Source organism: Cebus imitator, unplaced genomic scaffold (genome assembly GCF_001604975.1).
Source record: "Cebus imitator isolate Cc_AM_T3 unplaced genomic scaffold, Cebus_imitator-1.0 Scaffold142, whole genome shotgun sequence".
Classification (NCBI taxonomy): domain Eukaryota; kingdom Metazoa; phylum Chordata; class Mammalia; order Primates; family Cebidae; genus Cebus; species Cebus imitator.
In genome coordinates, this window is record NW_016107457.1 from 1,006,019 (window position 1) to 1,027,407 (window position 21,389).

The 21,389-nt window shown below is 38.6% G+C and overlaps 1 protein-coding gene across 3 annotated transcripts in view; it reads left to right on the forward strand.

Moving 5' to 3' along the window:
• Nucleotides 1-21,389, forward strand: part of BICC1 (BicC family RNA binding protein 1) — a 315,239-nt gene that overhangs the window by 169,218 nt on the left and 124,632 nt on the right. For all 3 annotated transcript variants that reach the window (XM_017542259.2, XM_017542260.2, XM_017542261.2), the window contains exon 3: nt 14,057-14,126. In XM_017542259.2, the coding sequence (XP_017397748.1) occupies nt 14,057-14,126 (70 nt within the window). The remainder of the gene's footprint in view (nt 1-14,056; nt 14,127-21,389) is intronic.

Consider the following 21,389-nt stretch of genomic DNA (forward strand, 5'->3'; position numbering starts at 1 on the left):
ACATATATATACACACATATATAAAGAAACTATTCCCCTTCCTTACACTATATACAAAAGTTAACTCAAGATGGATTAAAGATTTAAACATAAGAGCTAAAACCATAAGAACCCTAGAAGAAAACTTAGGCAATAGCATTCAGGCATAGGCAGGGCCAAGACTTCATGACTAAAACACCAAGAACAATGGCAACAAAAGCCAAAATTGACAAATGAGATCTAATTAAACTAAAGAGCTTTTGTACAGCAAAATAAACTGTCGTTAGAGTGAACAGGCAACCAGCATAATGGGAAAAAATGATTGCAATCTATCCATCTGACAAAGGGCTAATATCCAGACTTTACAAGGAACCCAAACAAATTTGCAAGAAAAAATCCCATCAAAAAGTGGGCTAAGGATATGAACAGATACTTTTCAAAAGAAGACGTTAATGTGGGCAACAAACATATGAAAAAATGTTCATCATCACTGGTCATTAGAGAAATGGAAATCAAAACCAGAATGAAATAACATCTCATACCAGTTGAATGGCGATCATTAAAAAGTCAGGAAACAACAGATACTGGAGAGGATGTGGAGAAACTCAAATGATTTTCACTGTTGGTGGGAGTGTAAATTAGTTCAGTCATAGTGGAAGACAGTGTGGCAATTCCTCAAGGATCTAGAACTAAAATACCATTTGACCCAGCAATCCCATTACTGGGTATATAACCAAAGGAGTGTAAATTACTCTACTGTAAAGACACATGTACTCTCATGTTTATTGCAGCACCATTCACAATAGCAAAGATTTGGAAACAACCTAAATGCCCATCAGTGACAGACTGGGTAAAGGAGATATGGGCCAGGCATGGTGGCTCACACCTGTAATCCCAGCACTTTGGGAGGCTGAGGTGGGTGGATCAACAGGTCAGGAGTTCAAGATCATCCTGGCCAACATAGCGAAATCCTATCTCTACTAAAAATGTAACAATTAGCCAGGCCTGGGTTGCAGGTGCCTGTATACCCAGCTACTAGGGAGGCTGAGGCAGGAGAGTCACTTGAACTCGGGAGGTAGAGGTTGCAGTGAGCTGAGATTGCACCATTGCACTACAGCTTGGGCAACGGAGTGAGACTTCATACCTGTAGTCCCAGCTACTAGGGAGGCTGAGGCAGGAGAGTCACTTGAACTTGGGAGGTGGAGGTTGCAGTGAGCTGAGATTGCACCATTGCACTACAGCTTGGGCAATGGAGTGAGACTTCATACCTGTAGTTCCAGCTACTAGGGAGGCTGAGGCAGGAGAGTTACTTGAACTTGGGAGGTGGAGGTTGCAGTGAGCTGAGATTGCGCCACTGCACTCCAGCTTGGGCAACGGAGTGAGACTTCATCTCAAAAAATATTGTGCAGCCATAAATAAGAATGAGTTCATGTCCTTTGCAGGGGCATGGATGAAGCTGGAAACCATCATTGTTAGCACAGTAACACAGGAAGAGGAAACCAAATGCCGCATGTTCTTACTTGTAAGTGGGAGTTGAACGATGAGAACATATGGGCACAGGGAAGGGAACCTCACACACCAAGGCCTGTCGGCAGGCTGGGGAGCAAGGGGAGGGATAACATTATGGGAAATACCTAATGTAGAGGAGGGGTTGATGAGTGCAGCAAACCACCTTGGCATATGTACGTCTGTGTAACAAACCTGCACATTCTACACATGTATCCCAGAACTTAAATTATAATTTTTAAAAAACACATGTATGAAGAAAGAAAAACAGCTTCTTTATGTCAATGATCAAGAACCTTTCTGCAATATCATCGAGGATCTAGGATCCAGGATCCAGATGTTTTCTGACTCTGTCTACCTTTCACATTGATGGTTGGTACTCCTCATGCGTTATGGGTGGAGACTGTAGCACCAGGGGTTACCTGTGCCTTTGTTTACATCTAATAAAGGAAAGAGAGAACTTATTCAGTAATTCTCTTATAAAGCCAGAAAGCTTCATTTTCAAAAGCTTCCATCACACTTTGTCTCCCTTGCCTGTGGCCCAGATTGGATCACATGCCTACTGTTAAATCAGCCTGTGGGAATGGGAGCGGCATCCTTCCTGAGATAATCAGGTTGATTCCAGGATTCTACATAGACAACTTAAATGTCCTCTTGTGCACAGAAGTTTGAGTGCAGTTTAAACATGTCCAAGGAGCCAGTAGAAAAGCAAGGTGTTGAGACTTGCTTCAGAGGTTACATTTATGAGTCCGGATTCTGAAAGGATCAATATGTATTTTAAAGGAAAAAAGTAAGAGATAGTGTTCTTGAATGCTTCAGTATTTTCAAACCCCTTCTGTAAATTTGTTAGTTTGAAAGGTCATAGTATAGATTTGGCTAGTTTTAAAAAAATCAAAGCAGAGCAGACATTGAGTCCACTGGTTCACAAGGTGCTGAGGACAAGAGTTAGTGGAACAATCTCTGGTGGTGTAAGCTGAGTACTGACACTTTCCTCGTTTACCAGCTAATTCTCCCTTTTACCATTTGATCTGACTTCATCAAAATTGTTTAGATGGATAAGGTTTGGGTGGTTGAAGCATATGACACTTTTCAGTTTTAGAGCTCATTAGGTGCTTTGGACCAGTATTTCAACTTGATGTATTATAAATTTGATATAATTCAGGGAAAGGACCTGTATGGGATAAGAAGTAATCAAAATTATTCTGACCTTTTTATATTTTATATAAAATATAAAATATAAAATGACCTTTTATATATTTCACCATAAACATGTTTTTTACTTTTTCTTCTTTAAGGAATATGATACAGAATTAAAAGGTGGGAGTTAGCTAAGGCTACTATGCAATGGAATATTAATAAAATACATTCATACATACACCTGCTTCCTTATTCCCTCCCCACACCCCTACACCTTTCTGGCAAAGGCAGTCTTGCCCACCAAATATTCTAATTGCTTTCTGCATTTCCGATCACCCTTTGAGTTGCCATGGGCATGTGTCTCGTGATGGACAGTGGGCTGTGAAGGAGATGTATTTTACTTACAGGTCATGGCAGTAAAAGATCTATGCAGGATTCTGGCCAGGCGCAGTGGCTTATGCCTGTAATCCCAGCACTTTGGGAGGCTAAGGTGGATGGATCACAAGATCAGGAACTTGAGAACAGCCTGGCCAATATGGTGAAACCTCATCTCTACTAAAAGTACAAAAATTAGCCGGGCGTGGTGGCAGGCACTTGTAGTCCTAGCTACTCAGGAGGTGGAGGCAGGAGAATCACTTCAACCTGGGAGGCGGATGTTGCAGTGAGCCAAGATGATGCCGCTGCACTCCGTCTGGGTGACAGAGCAAGACTCTGTCTCAAAAAAAAAAAAAAAAATCCATGCAGCATTATTCCTGTTTTTCTCCCATGGGGAGACCAAAGGGACCATGGATTCCAGATGGGCAGCTATAAATTGGAAGGACCTCCATTAACTTGAGTCCCTGAGTGACTTTGTGGAGCTGAGCCTCTTGTTGACCCATGTGGGCCATTTAACATGGGAGAGAAATGAACTTTTGTTGTATTCACCCACTGGCATTTGGTTTTGTTACAGCAGAACATACCTCCTTTCAGTATTTACTCTTTCTCTGGAAGCACCTTTCTCAAACCTAGTTCTTACCTCCTTGCCTGCTCACCCAGTAGAGCCTACATAAAAGTTTATCTCTTTTTGATGTCTCGGTATTGCCATTATAGGTCTCGGTTATTGTACTGATCTCTTATTACTCATCAGCATAGATGCCATCAGGACTTACTAAGCTAAGGAGGGTCACTTGCTTTAAGAAGATGAACTGAGTTGGGTAGTAGAATATATTCCCTAAAAAAGGTATATGAATCTATAGTAACTGGTGTAACTAGGCTTATGAAAAATTAGAGAATAGAAAATTGCATTCAAGGTTTGGTAGCTTCATTTTTCAGTTTCTCTCCCAAGTTGTTTTTTCAGTTTTATTTTTAAAAAAGACTTTATTGAGGATAATTGACATAAGAAGCTGTACATATTTAATGTATACAACTTGATGAGTTTGGAAATAAGTATATATCCATGAGACTTATCACCACAAGCTATCTGCCCTCTCCAAAAGTTTCCTCCTGTCCTCTTTATTAATTTTTTTCTTACAAAAATACTTTATATATTAATCTACTGCCTTAGCAAATTAAATATACAGTACAGTGTGGTTATCTCCAGGCACTGTGCTATACAGTAGATCTCCAGGAATTATTTATGTTGTCCCAGTCATACACTGTTGTACTCAAGTTACATGCAAGTTATACTTTGATAGTTCAAGTTTCATAAATCTCTTTATAGCTGCCCATGAGATCTGATAAAAGATCTGGTTAATATTTCTGAGGAGTTATTCAGTTATTCTTTGGAGAATGAGGTAGGCTTTAGAATCACATACTCTCTTGTGCCAGGGGACCCCAAAAACCTATTCTTCACTAACATTATAGGCTGTCATAAATAACCCACCCACATCCCATGAAAATTCTCTTTGGTTTGGAGGAGAGGTCAAAAAGTGGGACCCGTGCTTGCTTTGGCTCACAAAGTAGTTTTTGCATAATGGAAATAGGTGCCAACATTTAGAAATCAGGAAATTTAACACAAAACTCTAGATTTCTGGCTGTTCTTTTAGAATGGGTGGACGTGGCCACTCTGAGTCTGTGTCAGCAGAAGGTTGAAATGGAAACAACAGAACTGAGGCAGCCCGTTTTCCACAGCTCACACTTGGCCCAGTTTGCCACTGACTCACTGCACTCACCCCACCACTGCATGCATTTTGCTTGGAGGGTTTCTTTCTCATTATCATGCACATATTTTCTGGAAGAATTAATCCTGTCAGTGAGTTAGGACTTACTTTCATCTAATGAATATTCATTTTGTATTCACTTGGTTTCACTTATTCTGGTAAGCAGAAATACCATTTGTTAAAAGAGTTAAAAGAGACTTTGAAGATGGAGCTCTGACTTCACATCTATACTCGATGACAGACCATGTGCCATTTAATTGGAAAGCCTTACATAATTGTTACCTCTTCTGTTCTCTTCATGTTATCTCCTTCATCACTGTATCATTAAATTTACTCTAATCGTACTTAATGAGATCCTATGTGCTAGATTCTAAGGGTTTAACAAGTTGACCACCAGGAGTCCCAACTGGTTAGTGATATTATTAAAATAAACTAAGAAATAAGCACTATAATGCTGCCATAACAAAGTGAGTATGAGAACGAGAGAGACAGACAGACAGACATGGGTGACCTCTGATTCAGATAGTTTTGGAGCAGTTTTCTTAGTGGAAGGCACATTTGAACTAGGTTTTCATTGATAAGTAGGAGTTCTCTAAACTTTTGAGATAAATTAGCTAAGCCTGCCTGTAGTGTGGACCAGTTTGAAGCTAATTTTTGGTGAAGCATGAAAGGTAGCCTTCACTTTGCATGACCTATAGGGACATCAAAATGACTATGCAAGTTGAAACCATGCAAGACACTCTCATCAATCAATGGGAAAATTTAGTGATCTGCAGGCTTTAAAATTTTTTGTCAAAATATTAAGTCTCTTTTATTGTCCATCATAAATGTATAGGAAAATGAAAAGTAAAGCTAATATTCAGTACACAATTTAAATGTTGGAAACATTGAGAATTAACATGTATTATTTCTTTGCAAAAACTTGTCAAGAATAGTTTGAACAGCGCTGACTTTCTTTTTGTTGTATAATTTACAATAAGGAGAGAGTATCTTTTCTAAGTCTTGGGGAATTGTCATACTCAGGAGTGTGGATCAGCTTCCAGTGTTTCATCCTGTGTTCTTTCAAAGTTGTGAAATATCTTCTAGAATTTCTTTAATGTGAAGTTTTTCACTGACATCACTTCCTCCATCTTTTTTGTCACAGCCCCTTCCTTGCTCATATCAATAAATGTGTCTCCACTGCGTTCCTCTGGCTGAGCATCTGGACTCTCTCAAATAATCGGCAATGTCAGCATTCCCACAGTCAGCTCCTTCTCCTGTTCTCATTGACTTCTGATTCAGATTTCATTTCCAGCATTGTCACTGTTTGTTTCCTTGCCGTACTTTCACCTTTGTTGGTCAGTTTCCCCTTTTGATTTGCCCATTTTTGTAAAATGCCATGTAGTTTTATGACTGGAAAACAAGGAGTCATATTGACTACTTGCTTTGCTGCCTGTGCAGAACCGATAACAGATGGGTTGTGAGCAGTTGCCAACAATCTTCAAAAGAGAATGTGATTGGTCCCTTATCTAGATGAGACCTGTTATTTATGTATTGTTTTATGGACTGATGAGCTGGCAGTGAAATTTCTATTTGATGCAACAACTCACAGTTTGTATATCACAGTAATGGATATGTAAACGTGCGTTCTTGAGGGACTGGTGTTTTTTCAACCAAGCTGTGGCAACTGAAGTTCTTGCATATCGGAACTTTGTAAAGCGTGGACTATCTGTACTGACATTTGGAGTGGATTTGTCCTGTCCTCTGTTTAGAGTTTAGCCACTACAGCCCTGGCCACTTGATGCGATTCCGTTAAAACCTCCTAATCACCGAAACAACCAAAATGCTTCCCATATTTTCCATATGTGTTTAGGCTGGGGGTGGGGACACTAACCTAGTTTGGGAACCATTTAGGGGATACCTCTGGGTTATTTCCTCATTAATAAGGCAGGGAGTATTTGAAAATAGCCTCTCTGTTGCTGCTCAGTTACTTCAGCATTCATGGCTGAGTTCTGAGAGGTGCAGCTTTCAGAGTGACCTCCCCTTAAGTATGTGGTGCCTTCTGCTTCCTTGATAAGCCACGTAAGGCAGAAAGAGCCTCGATGACAAGAAGTCACATGACCTAGATTCTAGCTGGATTTTGCCACCACTTAACCTCTTTGAATCCTAATTTTCACAGCTATACAGTAAGTTTCTGTCTCTGTACAAATTATTGTGAGGAATAAATGGAAAATGTATGTAAATACTAGGTGCACATGAGGAATTGTTCTGATAATGATGAATAACAGAATCATTAGGAGGCCTTTCTTGGACTACAGTGAAATCTAGCAGAGACCTCTAATGTCTAAACATCCTCAGCTTTAAGATGCCCCCTCACGTGAGATGTTCACTACTTTCCCATCTCTGTTTAGTTGGCTTTTTTCTCACTTAGCTCACTTCATGGTGAAATGCAGCAAATTGACTCCCAGTCCATTATTAGTCCGTGAAAGAACTTTAAACAGCCTCCTCTGTGAGGGACAGACCTTATTTCTCTATTAATATAAGAAAAATAGAACTCAAATTAGTTGGTCTTTTAGAGAAACAGGCTTCAGATGGCTCCCAGCTGGTAGCCATTTTGAATGATGAAGTTTGAATAGTTTAGAGAATAAATGTTGAGTTAGAGAGTTTAGTGTTCTTTTCCTGGTCCAAGAGTAAATATTTTTAGTAAAGTTAGTATAAATAGACTTGTCTTGGGGTGAACTGAGATGCTGATTACTTACCTGTGGATTTTTAACTTTACGTCTGGAGTGAAGAATTTGGTGAAATAAGCATATTAGTGGAATATTGCTGGTTTGGCAAAGGTTTCCTTCATCTGTAAGATGTTATCCTGTAATTGCTGCAAACCTGCAAAACATATAGTTTAGTGAACATTGGTAGATATATTCTCTTTCCACATGGTATACTAATCTGGAATTTGTTGGAGATGAGAGAAATCTATTATGATTTGAGCATTGAAGAATATGAATGGAAATTATCTTTATTGTGGATGAAACTACTTGTAGAATTTGATTAGATTTTACTTGTTTATTCTAACTTTAGCAGTTTATTTCACGAAAGTGAAATTACTTAAATGATTCAGTGTAAATCTCTGAAATTTTTTTCAATAGCTTACAGACTTTCTTCTAATTATAAAAAGTTTGTAATTCTAGCTTTTGTAAATATTACCTTTCCTTCATACCTCTGCCCCCCGAAAGCCCCATAGAAACTGAAACCAAAACAGGAACATACAATTTTATATTTATTAGGTACATTTTTAATATGGAAAAAAAGTACGTACGTCTTGGACCAGGGAACATTACTTCCTATTTATAAAATTTTAAATATAAAGTAGAAAGTTAAGATGACTATTTAGCTTCTAGAGTTGTTACATATCTATAGTATGCTATCTTCATCAGATTTTTCATGATGAAAAAATAATATTTGCAGATGAAATATAAAAATACACTTTTTTTCTTACATCAACAATCTTAATTGAATCATATATTTTAAAATTGATATTCTTTGGGCAAGCTTTTGTTACTATAAATATTTGCTATTCATCAAATCCGATATTACCATAGGAATGAAGTTACACTTCAATTATTAGTCCCCTATAAAAAATGAGCACAGTAAATCTAATAAGGGAAATTTAAAACAATTACATATTCAGATAGTTACATTTTTAGATGGACTCCGCCAAAGTCTCTTCTTATGACATATAGGATTGCCATTATATGAGAACAGCTAAAGAAACTTAGCAGAGATTGTTAGAATTGAGAAGAGATTTTTTTTTGTAAATGAGGATGTCTATAAGTTGAAACTGACTTACCTGAAATAGCAAAATCATACAGAATCCAGAATTATGCGTTAGAACAAGAATTATAAAATACTTAGGCTGAATTTTCATGTTCATAGAAAATGATTCAAAATCAGATGTTTGTTCTTTCAGCTTTCTTTTGGTTTTGTGGTGGTGGAAACAGGGACAATAGTAAGATTTTTAACAACTCGCTGGAATTCACTCTAGGGCTTTTTTTTTCTTCCCGGAGACAAAAGATCATCATTTTCTTCTCAGAGATTTTGTGGCTTTGCATAACTTGGCATTCCTTAGTTTAACTGACACCATGATAGTTATAGTTTTGTTTCCATAAGGAAGTACTAATTATTTTAAATATGTTTCCCAACTTTCAGGTAACATTTCACACAACTGGGAAGCATCAGCATCTAATTTTGGTGTGGGAGGATGACCAAAATGATCTGCTTAATTATTCCTTGAAAGCAAACTAAACATTTTGGACAACCTGTTGACTTAAGCCTATCACATGTTTCTTGGAAGTGATTTTCTTGTCAAATTTTTCTGGAATTAATTGGATTGTATGAAATGTACAATATCCTCTTGAAAAAGTGTCAGCATCTCTGTCCACTGTAGCATCCACAAAATTATCTCTTTATGTTCATGATGTTTTTGAAAATGTTACTTTAATGTTTACAGAAAATGATTCAAAATCAGTGGTTTGTTCCTTGAGTTTTGGTTTTGTGAAGGTGCAAATAGGGACAATAAAGAGATTTTTAAAAAACCAGAAACCAACTAGCTGGAACTCACTTTGGAATTTTTTATTTCCGCTGAAACAGTAGGTAGTAATTTTCTTCCCAGTGGTTTTGTGGCTTCTTTGATTTCAACCACATCTTCCTAGACTTACCTTTTCCAGTTCCCTTATTTACCTGCTTTGATGAACATTTAGGACATATTTTTGCATAGCTTATGGATACAGAACCTCTGACTTGCTTACTGCCCTACTTCCTGCCTTTGCACCCTTTCTTCCACCCCATGCCACTTGCAGGAGATGTGCTTGTCAGCCCCCAAAATCCAGTAACCTATCTCTAGTACTGAGGTTCCTGGACCAACCTCCATCCACACCCCCTGCAGAGACGTGTTTATCAGCCCCTGGATCCAGTAGTCTAGCTCCAGTACTGGGGTTCCTAGACCAACCTCCACCCACACCCTCTTTAGAGACCTATGCTTCCACCCTAACCCCCATCATGGAATGCTTCACACTCCACTACTCCCACCTGCTGAAGCTAACTTAGATTAATAGTGTGCCATATCAAAGCTCTAAGAATAGACTTGGAGACATTGTAGATGATGGTTTTAAAAGCTTCATTGATAACTTCCTAAGGAGAATTTTGACTTCCTAAAAGTGAAGTCAGTGTGGACCCTTCCTATGTGTAATCATTGCAGTGGCCAGAATTTATTTGTAGGGAGTGTCAGCCAAGCACAGTACTTGGTGGCTTCACTTTGTGTCATGAATTCAAGTCTGTTTCAAAGGCATTGATGTGCACAGCCATAGGACAGTGGAGATAACAAGAGATACATTACCCGTCCTAGATGTGTGGGGTGAGCCTTGAAGCCCTTTGGCTGCAGTGAATCACCCTCAGGGTCTTGCAGATACCAGCTCTGTCTTCTTTTTTGGGACCTTTCCACATGCCCTCCTCTGCCCGGGACACTTTCTTACCTTTTCTCTGGTGAGCCAACTTTTTCTCCTCCTTCAGGTCACAGCATTAGTAAGCATTTTCTTGAGGTAGCTTTTCTTGACCACCCACGACTGGGTTAGGACCCTCTCTGTACATGCTCATATTGTGCTGCCCCATTCTGAAACATGGCACACTATGATGGCAGTACTATGATGGCAGTTTGCTAATATTCTCCTTTGTAAGATTATGAGTTCCCACAAGGTAGGAATCATTTTGTTTGCCGTTGTATCCCTGGTATCTAGGACAGTGCCTGTCTGACCAAAAGTTATAAATATCATCATTAATACAAGGGCTAATATTATCAAGCACTCACTATGTGCCATGCTATGTGCTTGGAGTTTTCTCATTAAGTTCTCACAACGACTTTCGAAATAGCTACAATAATGAATTTTACAGAGGAGGAAACTGAGACTGACAGAAGTTAAGTAATTTGCTCAACACAGCACTCATAGAAAGCAGCAGAACTGGTGTTTGTCTCTGGAATCCCTGCTCTTAATGGCTAGATTACACACAATGAATGATGCACAAATAAAGGGTACCTGCAAAGGCATCTGGCCAGAGCTCTGTGTGGGCCAGTAGCCTCGTGAATTATCCGAGGAGTTGGCATTGGCTGGCTACAAACTGTGTTCCAGAGAGTCACATTTTTCTAGTCATATAGGAGACATCAGCTCCAGATGCCAAGTCTAATTACAGGCAATTTGTTTTCTCTAAGAAGTTAGGCATTTACTGTGGCTCATAGAGCCTTAGAGGCCATGCAGTATAGTATACAGAACTCTGGTTTTAGAATTAGGGATTCAAGACTTGGGATTACCCCACCTCCCCTTAAACACAGTGTTGATGTGAGTAATTTGAGAGCGGTCTTTGTGAACAGGCTTCTCTGCACAGTGTAGACAGGGAGCTATAGTGTGGGTTAGAGGGAGTGTATATAAAGCTGTCGTCCCAACTTGATGGCTGTTACCTACTGCTCTTAGGATATTTTCTCCGGCATATTATTTCCTGTCATGGAGCACTGTTGGTGCTTAATAAAAGAAGTGTACATGCAGAGTGATTTCAGGGCAGTTCTTCTAATGATTTAAGATTTCAGAAGTTAGGTCTTCTACTCATATGTTAAAAGGGAAACTTACCTATTACAGTATCATAATATGGCCCCTGACATTATTTACTAGATTAAGTAACTATATTATTTACTTCAGAAAAAGAAAAGGATATAGATTGCTTTCTTACTGCCTCCTCCCCACCAACAGCATTATAGTAAGATCTTATTTTTCTATCTTTCTGTTTTTTTTTTTTTTTCTTTGAAACTGCGTGTTTCAAGGCAGAGGTTTCCTTTGTTAGACGAGCTTGGCTGTTAGGCAACTATGCCACCTTGCACCCAGCCAAATCACTTCTTCCTCCCCTACCCCAGAAAAAAGAAACAATGTGTTTCTCCCTGTGGCCCAGGCTGGAATGTGGTGGCATGATCATAGCTCACTGCATCCTTGAACTCCTGGGCTCAGGTGATCCTTCTGCTGCAGCCTCCTGAGTAGCTGGGACTACAAGCGTGTGCCACCACACCCAGCTAATTTTTGCATTTTTTGTAGAGATGGGGCTCACTATAATGTCCAGGCTGGTTTTGAACTCCTGGCCTCAAACAATCCTCCTGCCTCAGTCTCCCAAAGTGCTGGGATTATAGGCATGAGCCACTGCATGCAACCTTATTTTTCTGTCTTATCTCTTTGAGAGTCTTAAGTAACTTAGAGGAAAATTATGAAGCTAGTTAAATCCAGGGCCTGCTGTGTACAGGGAAGATAATTTAGTTTCTATTTTGCAGAGACAGGCTGTAAATAAGTAAGTACAGAAAATAAGAGGATTTCCACTTGCAATAAGGGTTAGGAGGGAAATAAACACAATGAGGTGGGAAGAATAATTGTGGTTGGGTTGGTGTGAGAGTAGAAAAGGATGACGAGTTGGACAAGGTAGCAGCTGAAGTCTGAGCATTAGGAGCTGGGACAGGAAATTCTGGGGAAGAGATAACAGTGAATGCAGGGGCTCGAAAGGGGAGCCTGCTGGGCATGTTTTAGGGGCGGCAACATGGCTGATGCAGAGGGAGTTAAGAAAGATAACATTTTATTTTTTATTTTTTACTACTGATTTAGACTTAACTAACCAAGTTAATGGTGCAAACAACCAAACACATTAGCAGAGACAGGCATGAATGAGAGAAGCAGCAGCTGGGGCCAGACGCTGTAGGGTTGAGGTAACGAGCTCATCTGCCTTCAGGGCCAGACCAGTACCTTGACTTAGTGAAGACAGTGTGGCTTTACTTTTTGTCTTTAATAGAGACATAGGTGTAGAGAAAAATTACTCTGAGAAAGACAGCAAATACCATGATAAATGGCAAGTGAGCAGTACAGTGCCATGGTGACTATGGCAAGTGGCCTTTGACCTCAGTCAGAGACACAGTAGGGACTGGGAGCAGCTCAGAGCCTGCTGGCCCTGACTCAAGGTGGGCAGCTGTTCCTCGGTGCCAGCCAAGCATTGCCATGTGGGAATGTGAGCTCTCTGTGCTAAATTTGCCAAGTTTTCCAGAGAACCAGAAATCTGAATTTTTATGTGGCATTCCCAGATTTTAAAATGTTGGCTCAAACTTTAATAAAAAGTTACAATGAATAGACAAAATGCATCTGTGGGCTTTCAGTCTGAAACATCTGCTGAAAGCCCTTTTATATTATGATAAAGGGGGTTCACTGAAGTATGGTGCATGTGAACCATTTATCCTTGTGCGTGGTACATAGCCAACACTGAGGAGAAAAAGGTACTTATTATTCATTGCACTCTTGATGTGTTTGGGTTGTTTTCACCATTAATTTATTTAATGAACTCTCAATCCATATTAAAGATAAATATTATCCTAGTCTAATTCAAGAGATTAAATTAATGAATGATAGTTGCTGTTATTTGCATATTGTTTAGTAGTTTGCTCTATTATTTAGGTTAATTCTGTGTTCGTGTTACAAGAGCAAACGTTAATCTTATGTAATTCATGTAAAATTAGGAACAAAGGACGCACATTTTAAATACCTGTTCTTTTCTTATTTACTGTCCATTTCCTTTGCTGGGCAGTCGTTGCTTTGCTCACTTGTTCTGGTGCTTCCACCCATTTAGGTCATGAGACCTCCTAGCTAGTGTTAGCTGCATGTGCAAGTGGGAAGGACCTTTGGCAAAAATGCCATTCTGAACCAGGCGAAGGATGATGAGGAATTCAGCCTTATGATGTGACGTCGTGTTTAGAGGGTTTTCATCAGTTTTAATGAAACACAAATGTGTCCAAAGAAGGTTACTTTTTCCTCCATGGAAAACAATCTTCATTTAGTATGTTCTAACTCATGCAGTTTTGTATTACAAGAATCATGTTTGGTGTGTTGCAATCCCTTGGCAATTGTCTTGGGGAATTTTATTCAGCACAAGCATCTCTGACGGTTCTGGCATCAAGCTGGGTTAATTACTTGTTCATGTATTTTTTGGTCCTGTCTTTATGTTAAAATTCTGGAGCATTGTGGAGAGGAACACTGGGAGTAACAAAATATATTTGAATATTTCTAATAGATTAAAGGCTTATAAAAACATCTCTTTTTACCCCCAAGGCTTTTTTTCTTTGCATTGTTTTCATATGAGCTCATTTTGTATCAACATGAAGCTAGGAACTTGAAAATAAGCTTTTTGTTTGAAAAATCTTATCTGTAAACACTAGTTTTCAATTGAATCAATATTTCTCTCAATTTTTGTTACAGATCATGGAGGAAACAAACACACAGATTGCTTGGCCATCAAAACTGAAGATCGGAGCCAAATCCAAGAAAGGTAAATTGTGAGAGAGTGAGAAATAAGTGGTTTTGATAACTTAGATTATGGAATTACTGCAGATTTTCTGGGGAGAAAAATAATTTTTATTCTTAATATTTTTGTCTCAAAATATTTGTTAAGTAGTAGTCTTTCAGGAGGATTTTCATAATTGAAAATAATGTATAGGTTTTAATCCAACAGAAAACAATTAACTATTAATATGATAGAAACATAGTTATGAAAGATACAGCAACCTGTGATTTCACGAATGCCCATTCAATTGATATTCATGAGTCATGGTAACTCTCCACATGTTTTTTTAAGTATATATATATTAAAAAATTATATATATATAATAAAATATATATATTATATATATAATAAAAAATTATATATATAATATATATTATAAATATATATATTTAATATATATATATTGCACACAAGTGCAATTCTGTGTCTTTGTGTATATATATATATACACACACACACACACACACACACACACACACACACACGTATTTTATTGCACTTTAGGTCCTGGGGTAAATGTGAAGAATGTGCAGGATTGTTGCATAGGTATATACGTGACAATGTGGTTTGCTGCCTCCATCCCCGTCACCTATATCTGGCATTTCTCCCCATGTTATCCCTTCCCAACTCCCCACCCCCCACTGTCCCTCCCCTAGGGCCCCCCAACAGACCCCGGTGTGTGATACTCCCCTCTCTGTGTCCATGTGTTCTCATTGTTCAACACCCGCCTATGAGTGAGAACATGCAGTGTTTGATTTTCTGTTCTTGTGTCAGTTTGCTGAGAATGATGGTTTCCAGATTCATCCACGTCCCTACAAAGGACACGAACTCATCATTTTTGATGGCTGCATAATATTCCATGGTGTATATGTGCTACATTTTCCCTGTCCAGTCTATCATAGTTGGGCATTTGGGTTGGTTCCAGGTCTTTGCTATTGTAAACAGTGCCACAGTGAACATACATGTGCGTGTGTCTTTATATTAAAATGATTTATAATCCTTTGGATATGTACCCAGTAATGGGATTGCTGGGTCAAATGGAATTTCTCTTTCTAGGTCCTTGAGGAATTGCCACACTTGTCTTCCACAATGGTTGAACTAATTTACACTCCCACCAACAGTGTAAAAGTGTTCCTATTTCTCCACATCCTCTCCAGCGTCTGTTGTCTCCAGATTTTTTAATGATCACCACGTTTTTAACACATACATTTCTATTGTTTACATTTCAGAGTTCTTTTTCATGCACCACACAGATTTAATAGCTGCTTTTTTCCCTTCCAGTATGACATGAACCTTAGACTTCATGTCTCAGGTACTGCTTTTCTTCATCTATCAGACAGCAAAGAACCCACTAGATTTTTCTTTTAGGCTGTTTCCCTGCCTGGTTTTATCCTGTGGGACACTACCCAATGCATAGATGTTCAGAAATAAAAATACAGGCCTCCTTAGTTTTCTCCCTGGATTACATAGTATTTTCAAATGTAACCTGCCAGTATATATTTTTATGGATAGTGTTTAAATTTTGACCTTAGTATCAGCAAACTTTGTTGTATATATCTCATTAGAAGAGTGCAGATGTATGTAGCTGTCAGAACGTAATGACAAATGCCATCAAACAATTCAAAAATAATTGCAGTCAGTATTGCCTATCATGGCCTGGCTTTGTTATTGTCCCTGTTTAATTTCGTATTTTCTGCCCTTCTCCCTGTGACTTACTGCTAAATGATAACATTGCAAGATTTCTCAATTTCCTTTCTTCAGTCCAGTTTGCCTTCTTTTAATTGCATTTTGTTAGAGTTACTCATCACATGGAATAAAAATTGTTTTAGTTATTTAGTGTTGTTGTTAGCTGGACTTCAATTGACTGGAATTCCTGTAGAGACTCCTATCTTGTTATTTATTTATTTATTTATTTATTTTTGAGACAGAGTCTCACTCTGTCACCCAGGCTGGGGTGCAGTGGCATGATCTGTGGTTCACTGCAGCCTTACCCTCACAGGTTCAAGCCATCTTCCCACCACAGACTTCCAAGTAGCTGGGACTACAGGTGCACACCACCATGCTTGGCTAATGTTTGCATATTTTGTAGAGATGAAGTTTCACTATGTTGCTCAGGCTGGTCTTAAACTCCTAATTTCAAGGAATCCACCTGCCTTGATCTTCCAAAGTGTTGGGATTATAGCTGTGAGCCACCACACGCAACCTGTTATCTTTTTAATTGTGATCATGGGTGACAAGGAAGTGGGAACTTATGTGCTAAACAGTCATAAGAAGACATGGTGAATTTGCAAGTGCAATTCTGTGTCTTTTTATAAACATGTATTTCCCAAGTGCTGTGGATTATATTCTCAATTAATCTTCAGTAATTTCTGTGGTATGTTGGAATGTTTTATACTCATTATGCAGAAGAAGAAACTGCCCCTTATGAATTACCTAGCTATTTGCAGCATTTAGAAATTTCTGTCCTACTACTTGAGTAAATTGGAACTTGAACATAGACTAGCTACTCTTTCCTTATTGTCAGGTATTTTTACTTGAAGAATAAAATTAGATGTATTACTAGCCCAATAAAAATGCAATTTAATCAGTCTCCAAAGAAAATCCCCAAGGAGACACGAACATTACAACAATTCCAGGTAACTTTGAATGTCTTATTTTCTTGCAGTATCCATGCTGTGGTTTTCCTCTCCCCTATGCCATTATCCTGAGTAACCGAGAACTGATTAGTTTTTGTTCAAAACATGGTGACAACATTAGACATTTCAGAAAATATGCAGCTGAATAGATTTTTTAAAATTGGTTTCTTGTCATTGACACTTAACCCATTCAGAATGGCCAAGAATGTTGCACATTTTGATTATATATTTTGCTTTGGAGTTGAGAATACTTCAGCAGTACATTTGAGGGCATTTGGCATAATTTCCACATGGTAAAAATTTACCTTTGGAATTGTGCCTAAGAATTGATCCCTTCAGACCTGGATCTATAGACATCATTTTATTTTGTATTATTTATGAAGTGCTATGGATGTATCTAGTACTATATGATGCACAGAATGCTCTGAAAGGGAACACGAAGAGAGAGGATCAGAAGTTTGCCTATGAGGAATTTACTGTTGAGAATTTACTTGAGTTGCTCTTATCATTTAAGCACACAGCTGCTGAATCAGTTCTTGGCTAACATCCCTGGTATGTGTATACCTATATTATTTTTTAAATGATTCAATTCAGAGATGTAATCTTTTTACTGTAATTTGTATTTAATAAAAGTGAAATGGAAATGGCAGGAGGAATGTTAGAATGTAATTATTTGCTTTTTCATCTGATGTGGCTGTTCCTCCTTGCCCCTGAGTGTTGTAGAGGAAGGAATTGTTGGTCTTGAACCCTTTTCCATTCCAGAATATTATTATTCAAGAGACTGAAGAATATAAATGTATTTAGGGACTCATGCTGTGTTTTGGATGATTATTACATTCCAAATCCCGTGGTGATATGAAACTTTGAAACATACACATAATCTGCAGGCTGTGCTAGAGAGACGATATAGCCATAGGTTTGTGTTGCATTTCACTTTTGAGTTTCTAAAATGCATATTGGCTGAATATTTGAGCCTAGATAAACATTTTTCATGGCCACTGTTACCACAGTTTGCCCCCTTCTTTACCTTACTGGAATTTAGTTTTGTGTTTCCTAAATTAGCGTCCATAGCTCTAAGTGTTATTTTTTAAGCCATTAATCCTTTATCAGAGCAGCTGTGTGAGTGGCCATATGGCTCACTTGGTTGAAGAGCTGGTAGGAAGCTGCCTGGCAAGAAGGCAAGCAGCCGACAGCTTGATTTTGTCATCAATTAGAGAGTTCCGATTCTTCGCCTCTAGAGATGTTGGCTCAGTAGTTCAGAGGCTAGTACTGGGAGCTATACTATATTTAAGAAGCTCCACTGGTTGTTCTTATGGTCAAGCTGAGTTTGGAAAACACAAATCTCAACATCAGACATGGAAATATCATGATTTCGTCACTAAGAAGACCACATGTTCTGAAGGCATGGGTGACCACTACTGAGAAACAGGCAGAGTTATTCTATAGTCTCTTCCGGATAATGCCCATCTTGGCATCCATAGAACTACATTTTTTATGGATGCATAAGTTTCACTTTTCTGTCATCTTTGTAGTCACTTAACATTGATCAGTTTAGAGTTATGACATCCTCATTGTTCTATGCCTGTGTTAAATATTGGATAAAAGACCATCTAATTTTTGCCCATTCCCTGTCCACCTTCCTTTCTTATCTCGCTTTTCTTTATTTCCTTTCACTCCCCTTTCATTATTCTGTGACCATATTCTAGATAGAATATAGTGAGGGGGAAAAGTGGTAACAATATTTTCATGTGCACAGGGCATTTTAGGGAAGTGCATGTTTTGTGATATAAAAATTTCTTATTTTAGATTGAAATATGTGCATGGTTTTTTTTTTTTTTTTTTTTTCTGGTTTGTTGCATACCGGTGGAGACTGGGCTTTTGGTGTTACTGTTACACAGATAGCAAACATTGTACCCAATTGGTAATTTTTCATCCCCTTGACCTAGATTTTTTTTTAAAATATCTCTAGAGTATTTGAAATTATTGGCAGGTTGAATCCTTATTAGAGCTGGAGAGAACTAAGAATTTAAGGTTCAGTATAATGGACATTTAAGTTGGTGACTCTAGAATTGTCTTAAAGAGGGTCACGATTAAGAAAAACAAAGCAATACTTGGCATTTCTTTTGTATAACATAAGTTTATTTTGAGTGGATGAAAATCTAACTGCTTCCAACTTTAGAGTGGGAATACTAGAGCAATCTTTACATGGAAATATTTGAGGTTTGTGCCTGTGAAACCAGTAGTTAAGGATTAAGATGTTTAATACCATACAGCCTTACCAACAGAATAACTTCAAGCAGTCATTAAAATTTTGAATATGCTATTCTGAATCATAGCCTATTTTAAAATAAATGCAGCTTCATTAAAATACAAATTGCATTCTTAACAAATTTGATTGTTTTGCCAAATAGAAGTCCTGCCAGACCTGCCTTAAGAAACAGATAAAAATGATTTGTAATGAGAATTTATCACACTGGTATATTGTGCTGTGAGCTTCATGATGCTAAATAAGTTTGTTTTCTTTAACAAGGTAAACATTTGTCTCACAGTCTCCTTTTGCTCTTAATCTGCTCATCAGTCTCTTCTTAGACTTGCGAAGGTAAATGTGGGTGATATGGTTTGCCTCTGGGCCTCCCCCCAAATCTCATCTCGAATTGTAATCCCCGTAATCCTGATGTGTTGAGGGAGAGACCTGGTGGGAGGTGATTGGATCATGGGTGTGGCTCCCTTCCACACTGTTCTAATGATAGTGAGTTCTCACAAGATCTGATGGGTACACTCTCTCTCCCCTTCCCCCATGTAAGATGTACCTGCTTTCCTTTCCACCATGATTGTAAGTTTCCTGAGGCCTCCCCAGCCATGCAGAACTGTGGGTCAACTAAACCTCTTTCCTCTATAAATTACATAGTCTCAGGTATTTCTTCATGGCAGTATGAAAACAGATTAATACAGTGGGTAAAAAATCATTTAAAGTTTTTAAGCCAAATTCCAAAGAACTGAGGTCTGCATTAATGAAGCTTTGTTGCACAGTTAAACCAAGTGATAGGAACTAATCCCTGCAAGTAGTCCTTACATGATGATTTAGGAAACCCCAGGACTAGCAGGAATGAGAGGCATTGACTGGGTTGCTTGATGTTTTGGCACCAAGTTTAGCCATTCTTTTCCTCCCAGAATCAACAAAAGAATCTTCAGAATTCCATGAGGTTTTATTTTTGGTTATATTCCATCAGAACAAGTAGATATCTAGTAGAAATGTTAGCATGAGAAAAATAGTGAACAATTCTCTTTGTTTTTTTCCAGAAGAAAATGTTTTGTTGAGTATGCTTACACTTTTATTGGGTGTTCATGGTGAACTAGTTAGTTGAGGGCTTTAATGTAGGTTTGCTTAAAGGGCTAAGGGCAGGGGAAAGGCATGGCAGGGCATGGCATTTTGGACCAAAGTGTTTATAAGGGTGGGTTGCAACCTATTAGTGTGTCTGATGTTGTGTTAGTGGGTTGAAACCAGCAGTGAAATGACCCAACTAGATAAAAAAAAATAGAGCATAAGGGTATTTTTTGTTATTAAATTATTTTTATTTTATATTTTTTTGAGACAGAGTCTTACTCTATCACTCAGGCTGGAGCGAAGTGGTAAAATTTCACCCCACTGCAGCCTCCGCCTCCTGGGTGCATGCCATTCTCCTGCCTAATTATTAGGCCCAGCTAATTATTATTATTATTATTTGTATTTTTAGTAGAGACAGGGTTTCACCATGTTGGCCAGGCTGGTCTTGAACTCTTGACCTCAAGTGATCCACCCTCTATGGCCTGCCAAAGTGCTTGGATTACAAATGTGAATCACCACTCCTGGCCAATATTTAATTGATATAATACTTTACATCTTTATACAGTACAGTGTGATATTTCAGTACATGTATACCAGATGAAATGCTCCAAGTGAAGCAGTGCCATTGTCTGGGGTGAATACCTGAGGTTTGTTGCCTCATGCCAAGGAGATCAAGGACATGGACACACATGGAATGAGGTTAAGAGCAGGGGTTAAATAGGCAAAAGAAAGAGAAAGGAGAACAGCTTCCTTTCCGAGAGAGAGAGAGGGGTGCCCGAGTGGGATTTCCAGCCTGCAGTAGAGTGCACAGGATTTTAGACAGGTTTGAGGAGACAGTGTCTGATTTACATAGGACCCAAAGATTGGCTGGATCTGGTGTGTTACACAGCACTTGAAGGAGCTGGCCACCCAACCCTAATCTTTTATTATGCGAATAGGGTCTCTACTTGGCCTGTGCCATGTTGTCTGCTCCTTTCTGTGCCTTTGGTTGACAGAGAAAGGGGAAGATAGAGCTGCTATGTTGGACTTGCCTAGCCCCCAGCTAGTCTTTTCCTGTTGGCACAGATGCCAGCATTCACCCATGCAAGCCTCCAGCTTGCTTGTCTATGTCTGCAGCTCAATTTTACTAGCTGCTCTTTGTTAGAAAAAAAATTATTTGGGGGCTACTTTTCATTAAAAGGAGAACCTTACTGAGGACTTCTTTACCCTCACTATCTTCCTAAATAATTTCCTCTTAACTCTTATACCACAGGCAGGGTATTTAGCATATTCATCACCTCCAACATT